Here is a 20,457-nt window from a genome sequence, read left to right on the forward strand (position 1 = left end):
CTGGAAGGCTACACATACATCCCCAGCATTTCTTTTCTCCCTGAAGACAAATACATTTGAAGTTCAGCGGTGAATGAGGAGGAAGAGAGTTTTAATCGATCTTAGTGACAAAAGCATATTAATGGTCAGAAAAATTAAAAAAAAAAAGTGATCTTGAGTCAGGGAAATCTTCCTTTTGTCTGAAATTTCAGGTGCTGTTAGGAGCAAGTTTGATAGCCATTTTCTCATAGTGAGCTTTGTAAAGTAAAAACACACTGCAAAGTAATTAAAGGTGCAGTAATGAAATAAGCCTGTTGGAAAAAGGAAGAACTGGTATTGCTACAAGCTACATTGCTACAATGCTGAATAGTATGCCATTTTTATTTTAAATGAACAGTGTGTTAGTATACAGATGCTTCTATTTTTATAGCTTGCTAAATTATTTGCTCATCATCTGGCAGGGCTGAAGCTGTCATGAAGAAGTGTCCTCATGCTGTACACCCCAGAGCCATGGCTGGTTTTTCAGATGGCAGCACACAAAAATCCTGAGTGACACAAGCTATTTGGAGGGAGCTCATCATCAGCAAGATCCCAGATGCTGAGCAAGCTGAGCCACCCAGGAACCAAAACCTCTCTGAGAGCTGCAGGTTTGGTTATGGCACCCTGGTGTCCTGCAGACCTGGACCCCCAGACTCACCCCACCAGCAGAGGAGGTGAACGTGCTTTCCTCTCCACCTCCCTTGGGCTTGAAATAATGTAGGATCTCTGAATGCAAAGGCTGGTCTCCTCTCTGTGTTTGAAGCATCTAAAAATGTGTGCCCGATCTAGGCTAGCTGCTTGGGTTCCCTCAGTAGTGGGGAAGAAGTGGTACCTCCAGAAGGCACTGCATCCCTGAGGCTTTGGCACCAATTTTAGACTGGGATGAGTTGTCTTCTGCAGATCTATCTCTTTTTATTGGCTATAAAAAGTGCATAGACTAACTCAGATTAAATGTTTACACTTTCGGTGATTAAAGTTAAGTGACATAAATCCTACCTCTAAAGTCTCGTTGTAAGCTATAGATTTTCCTTCAGTTGCCTACAAAAAAAGTGTACCGTGTCCCACATTTTAAATACATTATGATATATGTTTGCTATTGTTTCCTTTAGCTACTGCTATTCAATTTTTAAACTTAGTTGCTAACATCAGGAAAGAAATTAATATATTAATGTTTCTGCACAACATTCTAATACTCTGACCTTTTGCATATTTGAAAGATGTCACTCAATAGTCCTTTACTAATCCAGCAAGAATTACAACTTGCTTTTTTCCAGTGCTGATAGTTTTATAGTGCTACCTGTGGACAAGAAACATTGCACTGAGCTCACAAGGGTTTTGTGGGAATGTAAAAGTCAAGAAATACTGATCAGAAGAAGGGTAAGACCTACATGACTAATACCTGCTTTGAAATAGGCTGCTCCAGGCTGTTGTTTTTCTGGAGAGCAGTTTTACTTTGATTCGAATGGAGTTACTTTAATTAAGTTGCTCCTCAAGTAACACCATTTTTTTCACTGTTTCCCTCTGGCTTTGAATACCACCAAAATAATAATAATAATAATAATAATAATAATAATAATAATAATAAATTAATAAAAAAACTTTTCTAGTTATTGAATATTAGGGAATGCAAAGGAAGAATGCCTGAATCCTCAAGTTTGATTTTTAATTTCCTTGTGAGGAAACAATACCACTCCCTACTTTCTCTATGTGCTTAGAAGTGTATCTTATGGGTTCATAATTGATGCCACCAAATGGAAAATGGGCTCTCCAGGCCTCTCAAACCTTCCCTGGAAGCCCTGACACACTGGCTACACTTGGATTGCTTTGAAGGTTGCCTCCAAGGAACCTGGCTAGAGAGCAACATCATGTGTCACAGCAATGCTGGGACAAAGAGATTGGCTTTCCTATCTACAGTGAAACAAAACCAGACTCTTTTGAAGTCTTTATGAAAGGGAGGTCTGTCAAACTGTCTGCTTTGGGACAGAAGTCAATTTTCATTTCCTTCTGTCTTATAGCCAGCAATATCTGTGTCAGATTTCAGCAACTGTTCAGACAGAAAATATCCTTCTCCTGCAGCTACTAGTATAGTTTTCTGTACTCCCTGTATGTAATGGGCCTTGTCCACGAAGGGAAATCAGCGTGCAAGAAGCTGAAGCAGCTATTTATCACAAACTGCCTCCACTAATCTGATCGCTGTGGGGATGCTACACGCACTGTCCATGCAAGGGTGCTCCCCTACCACCATGGTCAAGCCACTGCTCCCAGCTCTCCCCCAGAGGATGAGGTCCCCGTGGCTACGTCTGTCTGTCTACAGGTCTGACTTCTTATACCTGAGTGGCCACCAGATCCTCCCACCACAGCCAGTGGCTGTTGGAGTTTTATTGCCAGTGAAGCCTCAGGCAGGAGCCTCTTCACCCCAAAACCCATGCCAATGGGGGATGCCAGAGGAAGCAAGAGCCTCTCCATGCCCTGCTGGCTTTCTAACTGGATAAAAGGACCAAGGACTGCTTTGTAATGGGAATCTGGCTAGTTCTCTGCATCTTTTGCTCTCCACAGCCCTTTTCTCCTCAGAGTACAGTGACTTTGTCCTTTTCACCTTCCAGGGATGTTCTGCTCCATGCTATTCCCAGCTACTGCCAGATGCTGTCTAGGAGAGTGCTAGTTGGAGTGGTTAAAATGCAATAGCACTTACCTTGTAGACAAATGGATCAATTAAAATATTCTGAGAAGGCAAAAAAAGGACGTGCTCTTCTGAACACTCACACCAACCTAAAGCTGATGCAACGGGGACATTGGAGGAGGCCTTCACCTTAGATTTTTCTTGTGTGTGAAATGATAGACTAAAATAGGTTTCTACAACTGGCATCCATCACTTTTACCCATCTGAGACAAGGTCTCCTGCGTCACAAGCAGTCCAGAACAGCTGCCTTGAAGGACATCACTCTGCTCCTGCACCAGTGAAGAATCAAGAATGACTGATGATGAAATGGTGAACATAGAGGACTAAATTAAGTTCTGAGTGCAAGCGCACCTCACTGCAATTATACCCAAGCCAAGCCCAGCCTAAGCAGTTATGATGTACTTCACTGTCCCTGGTGAAACAGAAATGAACAGAATCAGAGTGTAAGAGATGGCACAGTCCTACTGAACAGCCTGGGGAAAACCTGCTTATCAGGCAGGTGCAGGGTTGGAGTAGTCACATAACCTACTTTAGGCACCCAATGTAGGTTGTGTATATCAGGAGATGGGTGTCTCTGTATGGTTAATGCACAGAAGTAGGTGAACCCCTCCTGAAGGTGATTTAGAATATCTAAATTAAGCAACATTTATGTTCCTAATTTGGATGCTCTGAGTTTCACCCCAGAGATGCCTCTCTTCACTGATTGATTGTGCAGGGAATGAGGCTCCTAATTTAGGCACATGATGATTCCTAAATTAGGAAGGGAATTACTGAGGAGCTGCAAATTACTTCTCCCTTCCCTTCTTCTCCACTGGCAGCTGAAACCATCATGGCATCAGAGTGAGGCTGGATTCTGATTACTGTAATATTGTTGGCAACTGTGGAGTAACTTCACTCATTTATAATAATGGAAACTCTAGATTGGCAGAAATTAAAATAGAGTCTGGTCCTTGATACTGATATTCTTGTCTGAAAACTGCTGATACTGGAATCTTTGCTTCTGACCGAAAAATCTCAAGAAAAAAATCTCAATGTTTCTAAGCAGATACAGTAACTTTAAGTGTTGTTTACTATCATGCTATGTGCAGATCATGGGGAAATGACAGTATGGCATTTACAGACTACTAGTTCTGTGGTCATCATTGTACAACAGCATCCAACTGTGGCAGGGAGAAAGTAGAATCAGACTGGGGAATTTGAAAGGAAGCAGAAGATCAGCATGACATGATAAATAAGACAAATGCCATTCTCGTATCTTACCGTCTATTCATGTTCTGCATGACATTTTCTGACTAAAAACAGATTGTTTTGTATAGACTTCTGCAATTTCTTTAACAGTCTCTGCTATTTTGAAGGTTAAACCTTGATCCCTGCCTGCTGGGTAATTAAGAGTTAAATGTTCCTGCCTTCACTTAGCTTGGTTTCTCATCTTCCCTAGAAGATGTGCTATTACATACTTTATAAAAACTTGCTTGAGGAAAGGACAAAACTGCAATTTCAGGCTACTTCTAAAATGTAACATTTCAGATGCTAGCCTGTGGATTCACTGGTATATTTGACTTTGGAATGTTTAATTTGCTAAGGGAGCTGCTTCTTCCTTGGCATGAAAACACAATTATTAAAGCTCATTTCATTATTTTGAGACTGATAGCACAATTTGGTTCATTGTTTAACATCCCAATGCTATGAATACAATGAAATTCTCTAATGATTAATAGGATTTGTTATTTTAAATAATCATGCTGAACCTTATTTGCAATACTTATTAGGTTTGTAACTTTCATATGAATAATGGATCTCTAGCTGTGCAGCGAACTTTGGAGAGTTGCTACACACTCATAGAATATTTTTTGTCCGACTGCTTTGGGGGCAATTATTCTGCAATGTGGAGCCAGCCGTTCTGTATTGTATCTCATCCTAATGCCATGAAAGGCATGCTTGGTGGGATTGCCTCCAAAGTATTTCTGATCAGTTGTTAGGACACTGAGCTCTTCACAATTGCACAGACTGGAAACACACTCTCTGGTAAGTCAAAAAAGGCAGCCAGGCAGATGTAGTCACCCAGCATGGATGGTGTCCTGCTGAGCTCAGTCATCAAAGAGTCCTGGTGGCCAAGCCCACCTTGCTGAAGAGAAATTTAGAAACGGACCATGAAGCCTGAAGACAGTTCACAGCCCTTACTGAGTACAACCCTTTTCCCCTCCACTTCATCCTGCACGCACATTCTCCATTATAAGCTGCAAGGAGTTTTAAATGGCCCTAAAGTCCAAATAACCCCCAAAATACACACAGAAACATGACTTAGCATGACAGAAAACATGGTTATTAAATAAGCAAAAACCCACATTTCTCCCACATGGGCACTCTGGTCCCCTGACACCCACCTCCCTTCACCTCAGAAACCCCCATTCAGCACAACCAGTTCTTGGTGCCTGCAGCGAACCCTGGTATGCTGAGGGCCTCACTCAGAGACAGACCCACAGCAAAGCCCAGTGCCCCACAGCACACCACAGCTGCTGGTTCTACACAGAGCACTCTAATACAACTATCTTCACATGTGTTATCACCCTCTTGCGAAGGAACAGCAGGGTCGGGTCAGCTAGAAGTACTCTGAGGCATGGGGATCTGCTGTCTCCGAGGGATCCAGGTCACTGGACAGATTCAGACTAGACATTAGGAGGAAATCCTTCACTGTAAGGATGTTGAGGAACTGGCCCAGGCTGCCCAGAGAAGCTGTGGATGCCCCATCCCTGGAGGTGTTCAAGGCCAGGCTGGATGGGGCCTTGGCCAACCCGCTCGAGTGGGTGGCATCCCTGCCTATGGCAGGGGGGTTGGAGTGCGATAATCTTTGAGGTCCCTTCCAACCCAAGCCATTCTATGATTCTAGGACCCAAACACCAGATACTCAGAAGCCCGATGCTCTCACTGCTTGCTGTGGTCCTTCCCATCCACATCAGTGTTGGTAGAGACCCAAGGCAGAATAAAAAGAAGGGCAATGGTTTATAGAGCTTGCTTTCCCTGGATTCCAGCCACAGAGAAGTGCACAGCTCATCCCTCCACATATCAAGAAGCCAGCCCCTTCCAATTTTTTCATTCCCACTGAAGGAATAATAGAAATGAAGACAGTTGGCTACCAACTCTTTTTTAGCTATTTTCTTTGTCATGAATTAATACAAACAGGTGTACCAGATAGGAAAAAAAAACAGAAACACATACATGTTCAGATGTGAAGGCAACCAGTCTGGGAATAGCTGCCATTCCTTTTTCTTTAACTTCTGGGAACATCTTGAAACGTGCAATCAACATAGCATACATGTTAGATATGGCACCACCTGGAGTCCACAGTAATACACTGTTACTTTTTCTATGCATTTTAATACCATTCCAGTACAAATGATAAGTCTTGCTACAGTTTTCCTAATTCTAATGTTAATGTTTCTGCCCAAGAGCAGAAATGTGGTTTCTTCATCCTGAGGTCCCTCACAGCTGGGTTGTACAATAACAGATCTACTACACCTGGGTAACAATTTATGCATAAAGCACTACTGCAAAAAAAAAGTGACTGGAGTTTCCTTTTATCCTATTTTTTTTTCCCCATCATTTTTCCTTTAGTCCCCAATCTTATCTTTTTATATGCCACCTACACAATAATCCCATTCCTTTCCACAGATGCCACCACAAGGCAACTTCGTAAGAGGCTTCCAAGAGCGACCTAACCCATGCTCTCCCTTCCCAAAGCAGGGTGATATTTCACGCCCTGGTTCTGAAGAAACCCACACAGTGTGTCCCAATGAATACTGCCTTCTGGATAACTGAAGGGGGAGAAGGAAGAGAAAGGAAAAAGTGTCATTCCAAAATATATTTTTATTTTCATTTGTCCTGATGGGAGCAAGGGGAAAAAGTCACATTTCCCTAACTCTGTCCTTAAAATCCCTGAGGTACATTGACTTAAAATACCCATTTCAAGCATCAGCTGACAGGTCTACAGTATTTTGTTTCTGTATTTAAATTATCAATGCATCCATTAAAAGCATGCTTTTCATTCTTCCTTTCTAAGATTTTTACTGAGCCTCAGTGCCTACAGTCAAGCAGTGTATGACTACACATCGATACTGCATGAGCACTATGGGAATATAATGCAGAACCTGAGGCAGAGTCTGGGTACTTTTACATATGAACACACACAGCCACACACACACAAGCATACATGTATATATAAAACCCATCAGTTTTATCCTGTATATATAGTGCATATATATACAGATCGGTTCTATATTGATGCTTATGCACATATATTTATACAAGGAGAAAGTGTATACTGATCATGGTTTTAGGCTTTTAAGTGAACAGGTCTGACTGCAACCTAACTTTCATCCATCTAAAAATAGAGTGAAGAGCATGAGGCAGACAATTCCAGAGGATGGCTCAGCTCATCCTAAGGTAGCTGTCAGCAGTAGCTGGGATGCTGTGCACTGCAGATGCATCCACCCCTCTCCCTTGAATAGACAGGAACTGCTGTAATGGGCCTAGGGTAGATACCCAATGCTTGGACAGCTAAAGAGAGATAAAATAAAATCCACCCCCTAAACACATCAAGATATCTCTGCTGAAAGCAGTGACATTACTACATGTTATACCAGCAGACTACATGTGCTGGTAAATTTAACATAGCTTTGACTCATGCATGATTTGTATTAATCCTGCTGGAAGTATACATATCGTTTTCCAGAGCTCACAGAAATTGTGCGTTGCCCTTCACTTCTACCCAGTGTCCTAGTTATGCTTTTGCAGTGAGGCCACCCCTGCTCTGGGCTTTCCCTGACCACACGGGCCTTGGTGTGAATCCAGGTGAACAGAGAAATGGCACGGCTGGTATGGGGCTCAGCACAGACCAGGGGGCTGCTTTTTCCTCCTCTCTCAAATACCTTGAGAGGTATGAGAATACTTCTACACCTCTTTTGACAAATGACAAAATGAGAAATGGAGAGATTTAGAGGAAATGGTCAGGTTCCTGTTCCTAAAACATGCAGATGTCATGCAGCAGCTACTGTTGATGATTTAGGTGACTGATCTAAGGCGTCCAGGCTGAAGAAATTTGGCCTATCTTGTCCAAAGTCACTGGCTCGGTGTCAAAAGAATCAAGACTGAAATATTAGGTTTCCAGGTTTTCCTACTATTTATTACCTAGCCATTTTACCTTAAACTTATTAATGAGCCCACATTCTGCCTTTAATTCTGCAGCTGTGTTTACACCCACCGTTAATTGCAGGCAACAAAACACACCAACAAAATTTGGAGATCCTAATCAGGCCTTTATGTTTTGCACGTATCGATACTGTACATTTCATTGCAGAGAATGCAGAGAGCAAGAACCTTTTCTCTGTCTTCACTGGAAGCTGTGATGGTTTGAAAAGAGGAGACAGCATAAAGTGATTTCGATTATTGTCTAAGAAAGCAGAACTTGCACCCTGGGTATTGCTCCTTTTAAAGAGTGAATTAGAAACATGAACTTTCCACAAACCAGACACTACATATACATGTGCATGCTAGAAAGCCTGTCCTGGTGTTGCTGGTGTCCCAAAAACTTCCTGCCCCAGCTCTGGCTGCCTCAGGACCTATTTTGGCTTGCCCGGCTGGGAACTGGGGATACCCGCTGCTTAGTCAGATAGAAGAGAAGAAGAATTAGATACATGAATTTATTAGCCTTTACTTTTAGCTCAGAGAACAAGCTCAGAAACACAGAAGACACATCCCCCCTTCCCCCCTGTGTTTGTTTCTCTTCCTACTGCTACATTGCTCCTGAGAGCATCGGCATTACAGCTGAATGAAGTCAGCTCCATTATCCGTCATGCCAGGTAGCATCCTAGCTCTGCAGACGTCAGACCTGGATCTCTCTCCTCCTGAGGCAGATACGTTTCCTGACTGATGCTATCTCAAGCACAGCGTACCAGATTGGGGCAGATTTGTGCCCAGCCTCTGCCCATCCCATCCTGCTGAGCAGCACTGCTATTGCTCTCCTCTCCCTCACTAGGTCCTTTGCCAGCCTGGCAGGGCTATCCTGGCTGAAACCTGAAAACGGAGGACCTGAATACCAGATGTACTTTGTCAGGTCAGGATAGTGACCAATCAGTGCTACATTTCAAAAAACATTGTCTTAGGAATTGGGCTCATGTTACATGTTTGGATGCTGTCCTGTGTGATGGATCATGATCTCCAGATCATGGCTCTGGTCAGGACCTCTAAGCACTACAGTAAAAGCTGTCAGAGCTTTTGCTCTCACTATTTTTTACATAAGGACTCAATGAGAAATAATGTAAACTCTCCTAGCCTTTTTCTCCACCTCTGAGGAAGGGACCAACCCAAAATTCCTGCACCACCTCCTTCTTGTGCATTCAGATGTCAGAGGTCAGCAGAAAATGAGTCTTGTTTGATCTTCTACACAGCATGAACTTCATCCTTCGTGCACTTGGAGGCTCATACATCCTAGGCTGTTATCTGTAAGGTCTTTCCTTTGGCTTGACAGTCCAAATGCTCTTTTCCTCTCTAATAGGTCAATGAACATTTTTTTTCCAGAAGACCTCCTTCCCCACAAACTATCAGTCTGTTCTCTTTTGACATGCCAAGATGCTCTGCCTAATGTAATTTATTTATTTTTTTCAATCTGGGGAGACAGATAGGCCAAAATTTTTAGCAACAAAGTTCCAGAGTGAGATAGGAGGTGACAAAGTAAAAATCAAGAATAAGTGGAATGATTAAAAAAAAAATTAACAATGTAGTATGTGTTAAGAGTCAATTATTTCTCCACAGTTAATTACACTAATTTTTTGCCTTATTGATGTGCCAGGTTGCCTTATTGAAGGAACCAGGTTTCTGAGCCTTCAACAACTCAGGGTAACGAGCTACTCAGGTACCCCCACTGAGCCCCAAAGGCCAGCTCGCATGTGGAAAGCTAAATGCAAACTGTAACATGGGTGGGATCCTACCCATCCACTCAATTTGCTTAAAGGCATGCCACATTTTTCCCTCCTCACTCCAATTCCCCCTGCAGTGATGGAGAGCATTGCTGTGTTTCTTTGCTCCGTTATTAATACAATATTCCTTCTGTTTCATGTAATCCATGGAAAGCGGGGGCAAAGCAAAACTGCAAGGCAATGTCTCTTCTGATTACGTTTCCCATGTGCCATTACAGCTGCTTATAATGCAGTGCAATTTGCTCAAACAGACTCTCATAATCACATCTCTAAAATTCATAAACATGCAATACTTTATCTCAAAGAGGCCACTGGTGGTTATTAGCAAGTGTCCTCTTGAACATGCATATTTAATTATGTTTGATCTCCAACTACAGGGGATGTCACATAGCATAGTCTGAAAAATAAAGAAAGCTTGAAATATCATGTACCAGGTGAAAATATCCCATCGCCACAGCCCCCTGGCCAGCCAACCATCTCTCTCATTTTCCTTAGTGTGACATATTCCAAAAGTACAAACACTGGAGCAATTTCATAGGTGAACCTGAAATGTAGTAATGTCCATATTTAATGCTTTGAGCTACAACACTAACACATCTGTTACCAATATTACATTACATTATAGCCACAATACACTCTATCTTGCACTGGGTAGAGTTCTGTTTTACTACACTTCTGATAATCTTCTTCTGATTTCATGTCAGATATCTAAAAGGAGAAATGCCAAGAGCACTGGACACTCTGTTTCCACCCAGTTCAGTGAAACAAATCATGCCCACCTCCTCCAGGCTCAAGGCTTTGCCCTGAATTCAAGAGCTGCTGGCCAGAACCAGACCTTCGCCTTGCCAAAACCTATTTGCATATCTAGATGCATGCACATTAACAGTCCTGTTCATGATGACAAGACAGTTCGTAAAGCTGTTCGTAAAGCAAGTGCACAAAAATACTTCCTAGCCTCTCAGTGCAAAAAATACCAAAAACATTTTAAATTCTGCACCTCCTTTTTACAGAAAGCAATGGCTCTAATTGCTCTATGAATTATACCTACCCCCCCATATAAATGCAACCGTTCTCTTAGCACACCTTCCATTTCACATATTTATGCATGCAAAACACTAGAATAATTTTTCTGTACATTTTGGGGGGTTAGCAAAGCCGACATCATATTTCTATGATGGAATTTCATAGAAGACAGTCTACAGAACAATGTTGAAATCTTCATGTAAATGAGTAGGGCAATCATTTAAAAAGCAGACAATAGTTTTTCTAGCACACTTAACATTAAAGTATTCCTGTTTCCATTCAGCTACACCAGCTAATACTGTACAGTATAACTGTAAAATGTTATTTAATATCATGAAAAAATTCTGCTACTTACATATTAGTGTTTGCTGCTGATGTCAGCCAGTCTGCTGCCAACCCAACCATGTCCAATCCAGTTGAAAGTTGATTAAAATATCTAGGATGCCCTGCATAAAATGGAAAATGTTATCAAAAGGCTGATGACTGACTGGAACTATTCAGTGCTGAGCAGTGTATTTACCTAAGGATTTCTATACAGAAGGAAGTGCTTTCAAGGTATGAAATAAAGCAAACAGCAAAAATATATATATATTTTTTGGAGAAGTCAGGATTTCTCTTCTTTCTCATTCCAAATGAAGTAAATCTGAGTAATTTCACTGAGCACAGAATAATGCATTCCGGCATCCCCCATTATTCTTTCAATGTGCCTTGAAAATGAGCATGATGGTGCCTCACAAAAACAGCGGCTCACTCCTGGTCGTGTGTCACATGTTGTCACCGAATGGGTTTGTGCCTGGCTAGGTTTGAAAGGCACGCACGAGACACCATCTGAGGAGCTTGCCAGTACATATAACATCAGTGATGAATGGCTAATGATTATAATAGATGGGGCAAAATGAGAAAATGGAACATTTTGGTGACTGCTCTGCACATGACTCAAAGGCTGATGATTGCAGGAAGATGGCAGGGAAGGTGGCGGTACTTGTCATTTCTTCCCTGCCAAGCTGCAATTACAACAGCCTGGCTGCTTGCAATTGTGATTTTAAACAAAACCAGCATCGCTGCCACATCAGGAGGATGCACAAGAATATCCTCAATGGGCTGATTGTCCATTTATGTGGTTAATCTAATTGGCTCCTGATATTTTTCCAAAATCCCGTCAGAGATTTTTCTTAAAAATGTGTCTGGAGACATTAAAACAAGGAACAGAAACCATTAAAACTCCCCCCCTTTTTTTTCGTCTTTTTTCTAGTTGTTCCCTGCAAGCTGCTGTTAAGTGGCACAATTACCAGTACAAATTAAGGAAGGTTAACAATTATCTAAATGCTGTCTGACGTGAAGGAAAGCCTCCTCTGCCTCAAAAACACCTGTCCTGACCCGCAGACGAGGCTCTGTTATTGCCGCCACAGAAAACAAAAGATAGAGCAAGATGATTGAGGAAACGCAGACCCAGAACCGAGGGAAAACTTATCTCTGGTCTCCGGTGGCCCCTTATCAGGCACAGACACGCGGCTCATGGAGCAGCACAGGGAATCACTCCCGGTTCCCAGTTCCCTGCGCACAAAGGCACTGGCTGGGCTCTGGGGGCAGAGCAAAGGGATGAGGGGCTAGAGGGGGGTGGGCACCAAATCCAGTCCCTGCATCCTTCATCTGTGACAAACCCGGTGCTCTCTCTGCCCTGTTTGGCTGCATTTTGCCCTGAGCTGCCTCTTTCCCCCACCAGTGCCGCCCGGGGCACATGGGCGAAGCCCTCCAGAGACCCAGCAGAAGGAGCAGGATCTGGCCCCTGCTCTCCCCTCGGGTGGGTGGCGCTGGGACACGAGTGTGCCCTGCTACTGCCACCAAAGCCACACACAGCCACAGCCGTCCTGCACCAGGGGCTCTGCATTTCCCCGGTGATGTTCTGTTTTATATATTTATTTATTTATTTTTGAGATTTCAGTATTTGTGTCTCAGGTTCGACATCAGCCAAGCTCCTAGCTAGCTCCCAACTTCTGCCAGAAATCAGCAAGGAATTATGAGCTGAAAGCCTTTGGTGAATTTTTAGAAGACTCGAAGAGGCCAGAAAAAAACTTGTTTACAAAATAAATCCACCCTGAAAAGCTGCGGAATGAGAGAATTCCTATCTGCAGCCACGGCAGCGTCTCAGCAGCTCTCCATCAGCACCCAGCCCCAGGGGACAACCTCGCTGTCACTGCCTGTTTCTTCACGGAAACCTCGCAGCCCACCTCACGAAAGGGGCTGGCTACAGGGGCGGGATGCGACAGCCTTGCCCTGGAGCACAGAGGGGGGTGCAGCGCTCTCCCTGTAGTAACAACTCCCTGTAGTAACGTCCCCTCCCTGCAGTGACATCTCCAGAGAAGGAGCTGCTGCTTGCACAGACGCCTTCCTCCAGTGCCCCGCTCTTCTGCAACGCACCCTCAGCATGCCACGGCCACAAACCCACTCCGCCAGCCTGACCCCAGTCCCAGCCGCCGGGGATTTCCATCCCTGTGGCACCCCAGTACGTGAGCGAGCTGCGGAAAATTGCGGCTTCGCTTGACAGGCAGGCTCCGGGCAAGATGAGCTTTTGAGAGGGGCTCAGAAATCAGGGCTTGGGTGCCTCCTGCCTGAAAGGCGCTTCGTTTGTCCCGGCCGTCAGGAACAAAGCGGTGACCATGACAGACACACAGGACATGGGGGCGGTGGGAGAGCTGTGCTCCACACCGAGAGGTTTATCACATGCAGTGCCTTCACACGCACCCCTGGATAAATCGTGAGGTGACGGGCCAGGGCTGTGACAAGCCAGGGCCACGCTCACACCACACCACACCATACACTGCCCTCACAAACCCGCTTCCACCACATCCCTGATGGACAGACACGGCAGGGGAAGGCAGAGAGGAGCGGGTGCCTTCCTCCTGCTGCCCCTCGGCCAGGCACCTGGCCCTCTGACCGCTCACATCCCCACCGGCCATCAGTGCTGGGCTGTGGGGTGCTGGCTGTGGCCCCAAGGCTAATCGAGGCGATGCGATTTCTTTTCCAGAAACCTCACCTCTCTGAGGGCATTTCAAGTGTTTTACTCTGAATAAACGGGGTTGGGTGGAAATCCGGCACATTTCGTGCCTCCCAGCCCTGCCACCCCAGCACCGCTCCTCTAGCCTGGAAAGTGCAATTTGCATCAAAACAACAACAACAAAAAATGCAAAGAAGGGAAAGCCTCGCATATTTAGGCAAGGGAACCGATAACGCTATTTTGAAGGGTCTTTTTTGGATGCAGAAAATAGCTCTGTTATATCAAACAGGCTTTCACAAAGCAGGTTAACGAAAATTGCTCAAGAAACCCTATTCTTTGATTTCACAGATTCACAGACCCCGAGTTTCACAGCGTTCAGGGAAACGTTTCCTGCGCCCTGTCCAGACACATCACAAGGATCACTGGACTCATCGACTGTGTTCCAGCAGATATCATTTACCCAACTATTTATTCTGGTATTTTACAGACCGTTGTGACAGCATCAGACCCGTATATCAAAAGCACCCAGCTGGATATTGCTGCCCCTAAACGAGGAGGATTACAAAGATCCCCCCCAGTGGTTACTGGGATCAGTCTGTTCCCAAAAGGTGACAAAACCTGGTTTTTGTTTTCCCCGCAGCCTCGATTCACAAAGCAGCCTTTTGTCTCTCTCGGTAATTGGCACGCACTGATTTTTAGGCAATTTCTCAGCAATTCAGATTCCCACTAAGAGCTCTCAGCACCCCGCGTTATTTCCCAGTCCCGCTGTAATTGCCGCTGTGCTTTTTGTCTGCTCCTTGGCGTTTTACTTAAGGTGGCCCCGGGTGGGGACCTGGGGCTTCCCCACGCGTGGGCAGGCCCCGTGCCCCAGCTTGGCCAGGCAGGAATCAACTCACCCCCAGTGAAAAATGAACAAAAAACGGCTATTGAAACAATTCGGGGATCATTTTTATTCCTCGAGCCTGAAAAAAAAAAAACAACCCACCACAATATAAATCCTGCAGACGCTTCTGCCAAATTTTCCAGGTTTTATGTCCTCACGCAGGTAAGGGGAGAGAGGTGGCAAATGGCCGCTGGGCGCTCGCACTTATAGGATGCTTACTGAGATTTGGGGATTTTGGCCGCTAAATGGGGTGGTCCCGGTCCCTTGTGCCCTCCCTGCAGGGATGCCCCAGCCACCCCTGTGCTCGGCATCGCCATGTCTGAGAGGAGCAGACCCGGTCCCAGCCCCTACCAAGCAAAATGGACAAAAAGGGACGGAGGGAAGTTGCGAAGGTGGCTGCCGAGTGCCACGCTCGACAACCCCAACACACGGAGAAATTATTTTAAATTAGAAAGGGTGCGTGAGGCTGCACCGACCGCCACCACCACGGGGCTGCGAGGGCTTTATATCGTTTAGGAAAGCGATCCCTGTCCCTGCTAGAAACTGCCTGCAGCTGGCAAAATACAGGGGCTGCTCGCATCTCTGATGCTTCAAGATAAAATGAAACGACGCCTTTAATCACTGGATGAGACCATACCGGGTAGAAAAGGAGGGCAGCTATTACCTGTTTTAATTGCATACTTCAGGGTTGTCCTGCAGTTCAATAAAATTTCTTCCAAGGTTTGTGGCTGGTCTGCCAGTTCCCAGTTATATTCTTGGAGCAGCTCGTTTGGGTAGTGGAAATCAATAACTTTTGTCGATCTATCAAAACTTTTCACCACATACTGAAGTAAAATGTCCACAACGTCTTGGAGGAAAGACATCGTTGTTATTTCTCCGTTGCATGCTGGCAGAAGGTCTGGGAACGGAGAACGAAAAAGTTAACTTCGTTTTATGACCTTACACACAGATACTGGGCACAGGCTTCTCACGTTTATGTCTGGGAAATCTTTTCTCTGTGTTCAATAAAAGTGGATTTTATTTTTATTTAATAAGCAATTTGGTAAGATCATATTTTAAGGAACGTTTTCAGAGATTTAGTTAGATTTTCATTTCCTACTAAAACAGCAATTTTTGCCTGCAGTATATTTCAGACCAATTTTTTATGACTATGAGAGAGAGCAGGTAAACAAGAAAAAAAAGGGAAAACGATCAGGAAAAAAAAAAAAAGAAAAAAAGAAAAATAAGGACTGGAAAATAAATGTTACAAGAAGCACTCGAAAACCTGTCATTTGCCTTGCAAAAATAAAAGACCTTCCTCGCGAGTGCCCAGCGTAAGGCTTGCCAGGGAACTTGTTGATAACCAAATGCCTTTTTGGGGGGCGATGCCGGGCAGCCCAGCAGCACGCACCCGGCACCGCTTGAGCGGTGCCCTCAAAGCCCTGCTTGGGGCAGCTGAGGGTACCCGGGGGCTGCAGCACAAGCGAAAAGGGGAAAGATAAAAATAAATACCCCCAGCTGAAGTCAACCGGTGCGAGCCCGCTTCTCCCTCCTCGCCGCCACCCTTAATCGCATCCCAGGCGCTCCAACGGGAAGGTCGCTGCTGTCGCTGCCCCGTATAAAAAAGCGACCTGCAGGCTCCAGCACGCCGGGGGGCTAATTTATTTTATGCTGCTTTTTTTTTTTTTTTTTAATTTTCATTTTTTTCGGGATTTTTTTTCTTTATTTCTAGCGGGTTGGCGGGGCTCAGGGCCGGGGCTGGGCGCTCCACGGAGCCTCCTCGCCCCGTCGGGTCCCCCCGGCCGCGGCACTTCCCCGCTCGCAGCATCCTTTTTTTGGGGGGACTTTTTCGGTCTTTTTCAGAGCCGCGCCGCCGCCCCGGGAGCTCCGTTACCTGTTGAGTGCAGGAAGGCGTAATTCACGTCGGCTTTCTGGCAGCCGCAGGGTTTTTTGTCGCAGGTGCAGACCGGCCGCGGCTCCGCTGCCCCGGGGGCTGCCTTGGCGCCGGTTTCCACGGGTTTCTCGGCGTCCCCGTAGAGCAAAGCTTGACAGCGACACGGACACACACGGGCTCAGCACCGCGGCCCCAGCCCCCGGTCCCGTCATCCCCCCCCCTCCCCTCCAATTCCCCGGCTCGGGGGGCGCATCCCGCGGCCGCCCCCAGCCCCCCGCCGCCGGGGGCCGCCCTGCCCTTACCGCACAGCTTGTTCCCCAGGCCTCCTGTCAACTTCTGCGCCGCTTGGCACCAGGCTCTCGCTGCAAGACAAAACGCGGCCGACAGCCGTGGGGACGGGGGGCGACGAGCCCGGCACCCGCCTCTCCTTCCCCGGGACCCCCCAGCCACCCCCTACCTCGGAGCCCCGGTGGCCGCCGTCGGGGCCGCCCGGTGCCCCCCTACCTGTGCCGGGGCTCTCGGCCGCCGCGGAGCCCTCGTCGGCCCCGAAGGGCCAGAAGCCGGAGCCGGGGCTGGCCATGGCGCAGGGGATGGGAAGGGAAGGGAAGCGGAGCGGCGAGCTGCAAGCCCCGGCGGTCCGAGCGGGTGTGCCTGGGGAGGGTGAGCTGAGTGTGTGCTCGTGGAAATGTGCGTGCAAAATGTGTGCGGCTGCGCCGGGCGGCGGAGGGGCGGGGGCGCCCCGGGCACGCGTGGGTGGGAGCAGCGCCCGTGGGCGCCCCCGGGGCCGCGCCGCGGAGCTGCCGCCGCGATCGTGACCCGCAGGCGCCGCCCGCTGCCGCCCCCCGGCTCGGAGCGAGGGGGGAAGCCGCGGAGCCCCCACCCCGGGGCTGGCACCGACGGCACGGGGGAGAGCAGCCCGACGGCGGCTGCGTCCCCCTCCCACCCCCTCGCAGCGGGCTGTGCTGAGCAAAAGAGGGGAAGGTTTTATTTACCCGTCCCGATTTGACTCTGAGACCCCCCCCCCCGGAGCTTCGGGGGAAGCTTCCCCTATGGCGAGAGATGGAAAGAGTTGAGAAATTGCCCCCCTTTTTCCTCTCCCCATCGGCAGGGCTGCGAGCAGGGCGTTGCTGGGGCGGGGAGGGGGCTGCCCCACCGGGGGCTCCGTCGGGCCGGGCTATGGGTGGCGGTGTCCCCCCTGCCCCCCTCTCCTGGTGTCCCCTCTCCTGGCGGGGCTGTCGGCAGCCCCGAGGGCTCCCCGGGCCTCCCTGCGCCCTGAGGAGGCTGCACCGGGGGAAGGAGGAGAAGCCCTGCTCCCCTCACCTCCCCGACGTCGATTTTGGAGGCACCCAGAGCTCCCCTGGGGGCTGCAGGAGCCGTGGCTGCTTCTCCTCCCGCAGATTTCGAGTCTTGAGTCCACAGATTTTGAGCCCTGATCCCAGGAGGAAGGCAGGGGAGGCTGTACCAGGCCAATATGGTGCCCTGCAGCGAGCCCTCATTGCCCACAGGCCACAGCCAAGCCCTGGGGGCTGCCACAGCTGAGGGCATCTCTGAGGGCATCGGCTTTAGGGAGATGGAGAAGGGCACTTGGGCTTCCCATGGCAAGAGGCCGCTGCGAGGTCTTCCCCACCTTGCCCTGTTGTTTCCCAGTCCCCTATTTCATCACTTCTGGGTGGAATTCAGACACAGCCAACTGCATCACTGCCTTGTGCCTTTTTATTATGGTTTTAATAATACATGAGAAAGCAACTTTAAAATAGATTTCAAAATTTAAACAATTTATCACAAATTTTACATTGCAGCAAAGTTTAACCCAGTGCCGTGGCCTCATAGCTTCTTCGAGACTGGGAAGCAATTGCTACCTGTCCCTGGGGCGAGGCCAAGTGTCTGGGTGGGGGAAAACAAAAACCCAACCTCTGTGGCTTGCTGCTGCTAATTGTAATATTCAGGAGAGCTAAGCAAGAGAGCAGGATCAGGCCTTTATACGGGCTTCATGAAATTTGCCTTCTCTTGTTTTGCAGCTGGGAACGTGCAATTATGAATCCTGAAAGGAAGCACAGCAATTATCTGCGTGGTTTCTGTGAAATAAGGTCTTTTGAATAAGGAATCGGGGGAAATTTTGAACGCAGTGGCTATTGCTTTTATTTCTATTTAATTTCTAGTGGAACTGATTAAGAATGATCATTACATTTAGGCAGCAATCAACCAGAGAGCGTCTTTCTATTTCTTTCTTGGCACCCCAGAGATTAAGATTCCTAAAAAATCTAATGCAAAGCAGAACAAAGCAACACGATTTAGAAGTTCATCGTTTAGTCACAAAGCACAGAGGCAGAGGACAGGGCTGGATATACTTCCCATAAATAGATGTCTCCAACATAAAAATTATACACACAATATTGACCTTTAAAACTGGCTACTAGCTTTACAGTTAAGTCAATAATGAAATAAACTGCTATAGTATGCTATCCAATTAATCAATTCATTTGTTTCATTACAGGGACACCACATTACAGTTCATCCTCAAATTTAGGCATTGTAAACCTAAAATAAACAGAAATTCCCCTATGGTGTTCTTGTAATTTTTTATTCCTGTAAAACAATTTATTAGAAACAATAACTAAGGTTTTCTGAAGGTGCATATGGAAATTTGAATGCTTAACTTGGAAACTGTAAACTAAATGATCTATTTTAATTAGGTAAGACTGATGAAACACACAAAGGAAAGTGATATGCACTGAGAAAAGTAACCTAGATTTAAGCTGCTTATGTTTAATAATTTTAAGATGTAGCAGTAGTATCTGAAGAAAAACCTGTTTTTTAATTATTTTTTAAAGTACATGGTACGTGACTGACAGTGTCCCTTTGCAACGGTGTTGGGCTGTAAACTACAGTAATTCGTATTCACATGAACACACACGTAAACTTGAAACATCACAGATTAAAAAAAAATAGGATGCTCATGGTATAAAATGATAAAAAAGATTATGCTAATAAAAGCCAAATGGCAGCAGCAACAGCAGCAGCAGCAGCTAGAACTGCTGGATAAGGCGCCGGCGCTGCGAGGTCTTCCGCAGCAGTCTTCTGTAGTCATAGAGATTATCTTCGGGTTTACTCTCTTCCAGGGAGCTTTCGGCAACCCTTGACCTAGGGATTAAGCACAGAAGTGTTTCAGAAATTAAAATAAAAACATTTACCTTGGCAAACATTCCTAATCGACTGTTTAACCTCCACCCTCAGGACAGGAGAAAAGAAAAAAAGAAAAAAAAATCAACCGACTTTGCAAGGCCTCATCTCCCCGTGCTGCATCAAGCAGGCACCTTAGAACAAACACATTATCCGGAGAGCAGACGAACACAGGAGAACAACATGTTCTTCTGCGAAGGGGACATAATAAAAGGACATAAAAACACTGAGAACACGTGGGTGCTTTGCAGCAGTTTTTGCCTACTGGCTTTGAACCAGATTTTCAGCTGGTGTAGGTTTGTCTGGCCTGTGTTTAACCTGCCTGTTGAGCTCATTGTAAGTGTCCATTTCGTCTTACTATTATTATTTTTTTTTTCAGATGGCAAGCCAGCTTGGGAAGCCAACTCTGACAGGCTGGAATGGTGGCCTCACACCAGGTGTTGCCATGAAGTAAGATTAAAAATAAAACTCAGCTATTTATTAAGGAGATTAGTCTGAAATAACTACACAAACATATACTACAACTGTGCTGCACCGCTGGTCCTACACCGGTGTCGAAGGTAGACAGCCAAAAAAACTCAGTGATTCATTTCTCCAGATCTAATTGACTGCATAGTTTTTACATCCAGGTGGCCCCATTCAAGAGATACTGAAGTGCAGAAATGTGTATCAATTGAATTTAAGACAAAGATAAATCCGCCCTCAAAAGTAGCAGTGTAAATTTAAGAGTTACACTGATTTTTTTTTTATTTTTTTTTTCCATTTTGGCTATTTAGGATGTAATCAGACAGCATACAGCACAAGGTCTGAATTTCCTTTCAGTGAGCTTAGTGG

The 20,457-nt window shown here is 46.2% G+C and overlaps 3 protein-coding genes across 3 annotated transcripts in view; 1 reads left to right on the forward strand and 2 right to left on the reverse strand.

The window, feature by feature from the left end:
• GAD2 (glutamate decarboxylase 2) overlaps positions 1-17,336 on the reverse strand; it is a 38,075-nt gene extending 20,739 nt beyond the window's left edge. Inside the window, exons 1-7 of the mRNA XM_068673684.1 lie at positions 16,948-17,336; positions 16,746-16,805; positions 16,444-16,593; positions 15,235-15,468; positions 11,048-11,138; positions 10,101-10,213; positions 5,915-6,030 (exon numbers count right to left, since the gene is read on the reverse strand). Coding sequence (XP_068529785.1) covers positions 5,915-6,030; positions 10,101-10,213; positions 11,048-11,138; positions 15,235-15,468; positions 16,444-16,593; positions 16,746-16,805; positions 16,948-17,023 — 840 coding nt within the window. The 5' untranslated portion in view covers positions 17,024-17,336. The remainder of the gene's footprint in view (positions 1-5,914; positions 6,031-10,100; positions 10,214-11,047; positions 11,139-15,234; positions 15,469-16,443; positions 16,594-16,745; positions 16,806-16,947) is intronic.
• The window catches only part of LOC137852211 (uncharacterized), a 143,668-nt gene that overhangs the window by 77,414 nt on the left and 45,797 nt on the right, over positions 1-20,457 (forward strand). The gene's annotated exons all lie outside the window — the stretch shown is intronic.
• MYO3A (myosin IIIA) overlaps positions 18,148-20,457 on the reverse strand; it is a 114,971-nt gene continuing 112,661 nt past the window's right edge. Inside the window, exon 36 of the mRNA XM_068673687.1 lies at positions 18,148-19,584. Coding sequence (XP_068529788.1) covers positions 19,470-19,584 — 115 coding nt within the window. The 3' untranslated portion in view covers positions 18,148-19,469. The remainder of the gene's footprint in view (positions 19,585-20,457) is intronic.

This window comes from Anas acuta, chromosome 2, assembly GCF_963932015.1.
Source record: "Anas acuta chromosome 2, bAnaAcu1.1, whole genome shotgun sequence".
NCBI lineage: Eukaryota > Metazoa > Chordata > Aves > Anseriformes > Anatidae > Anas > Anas acuta.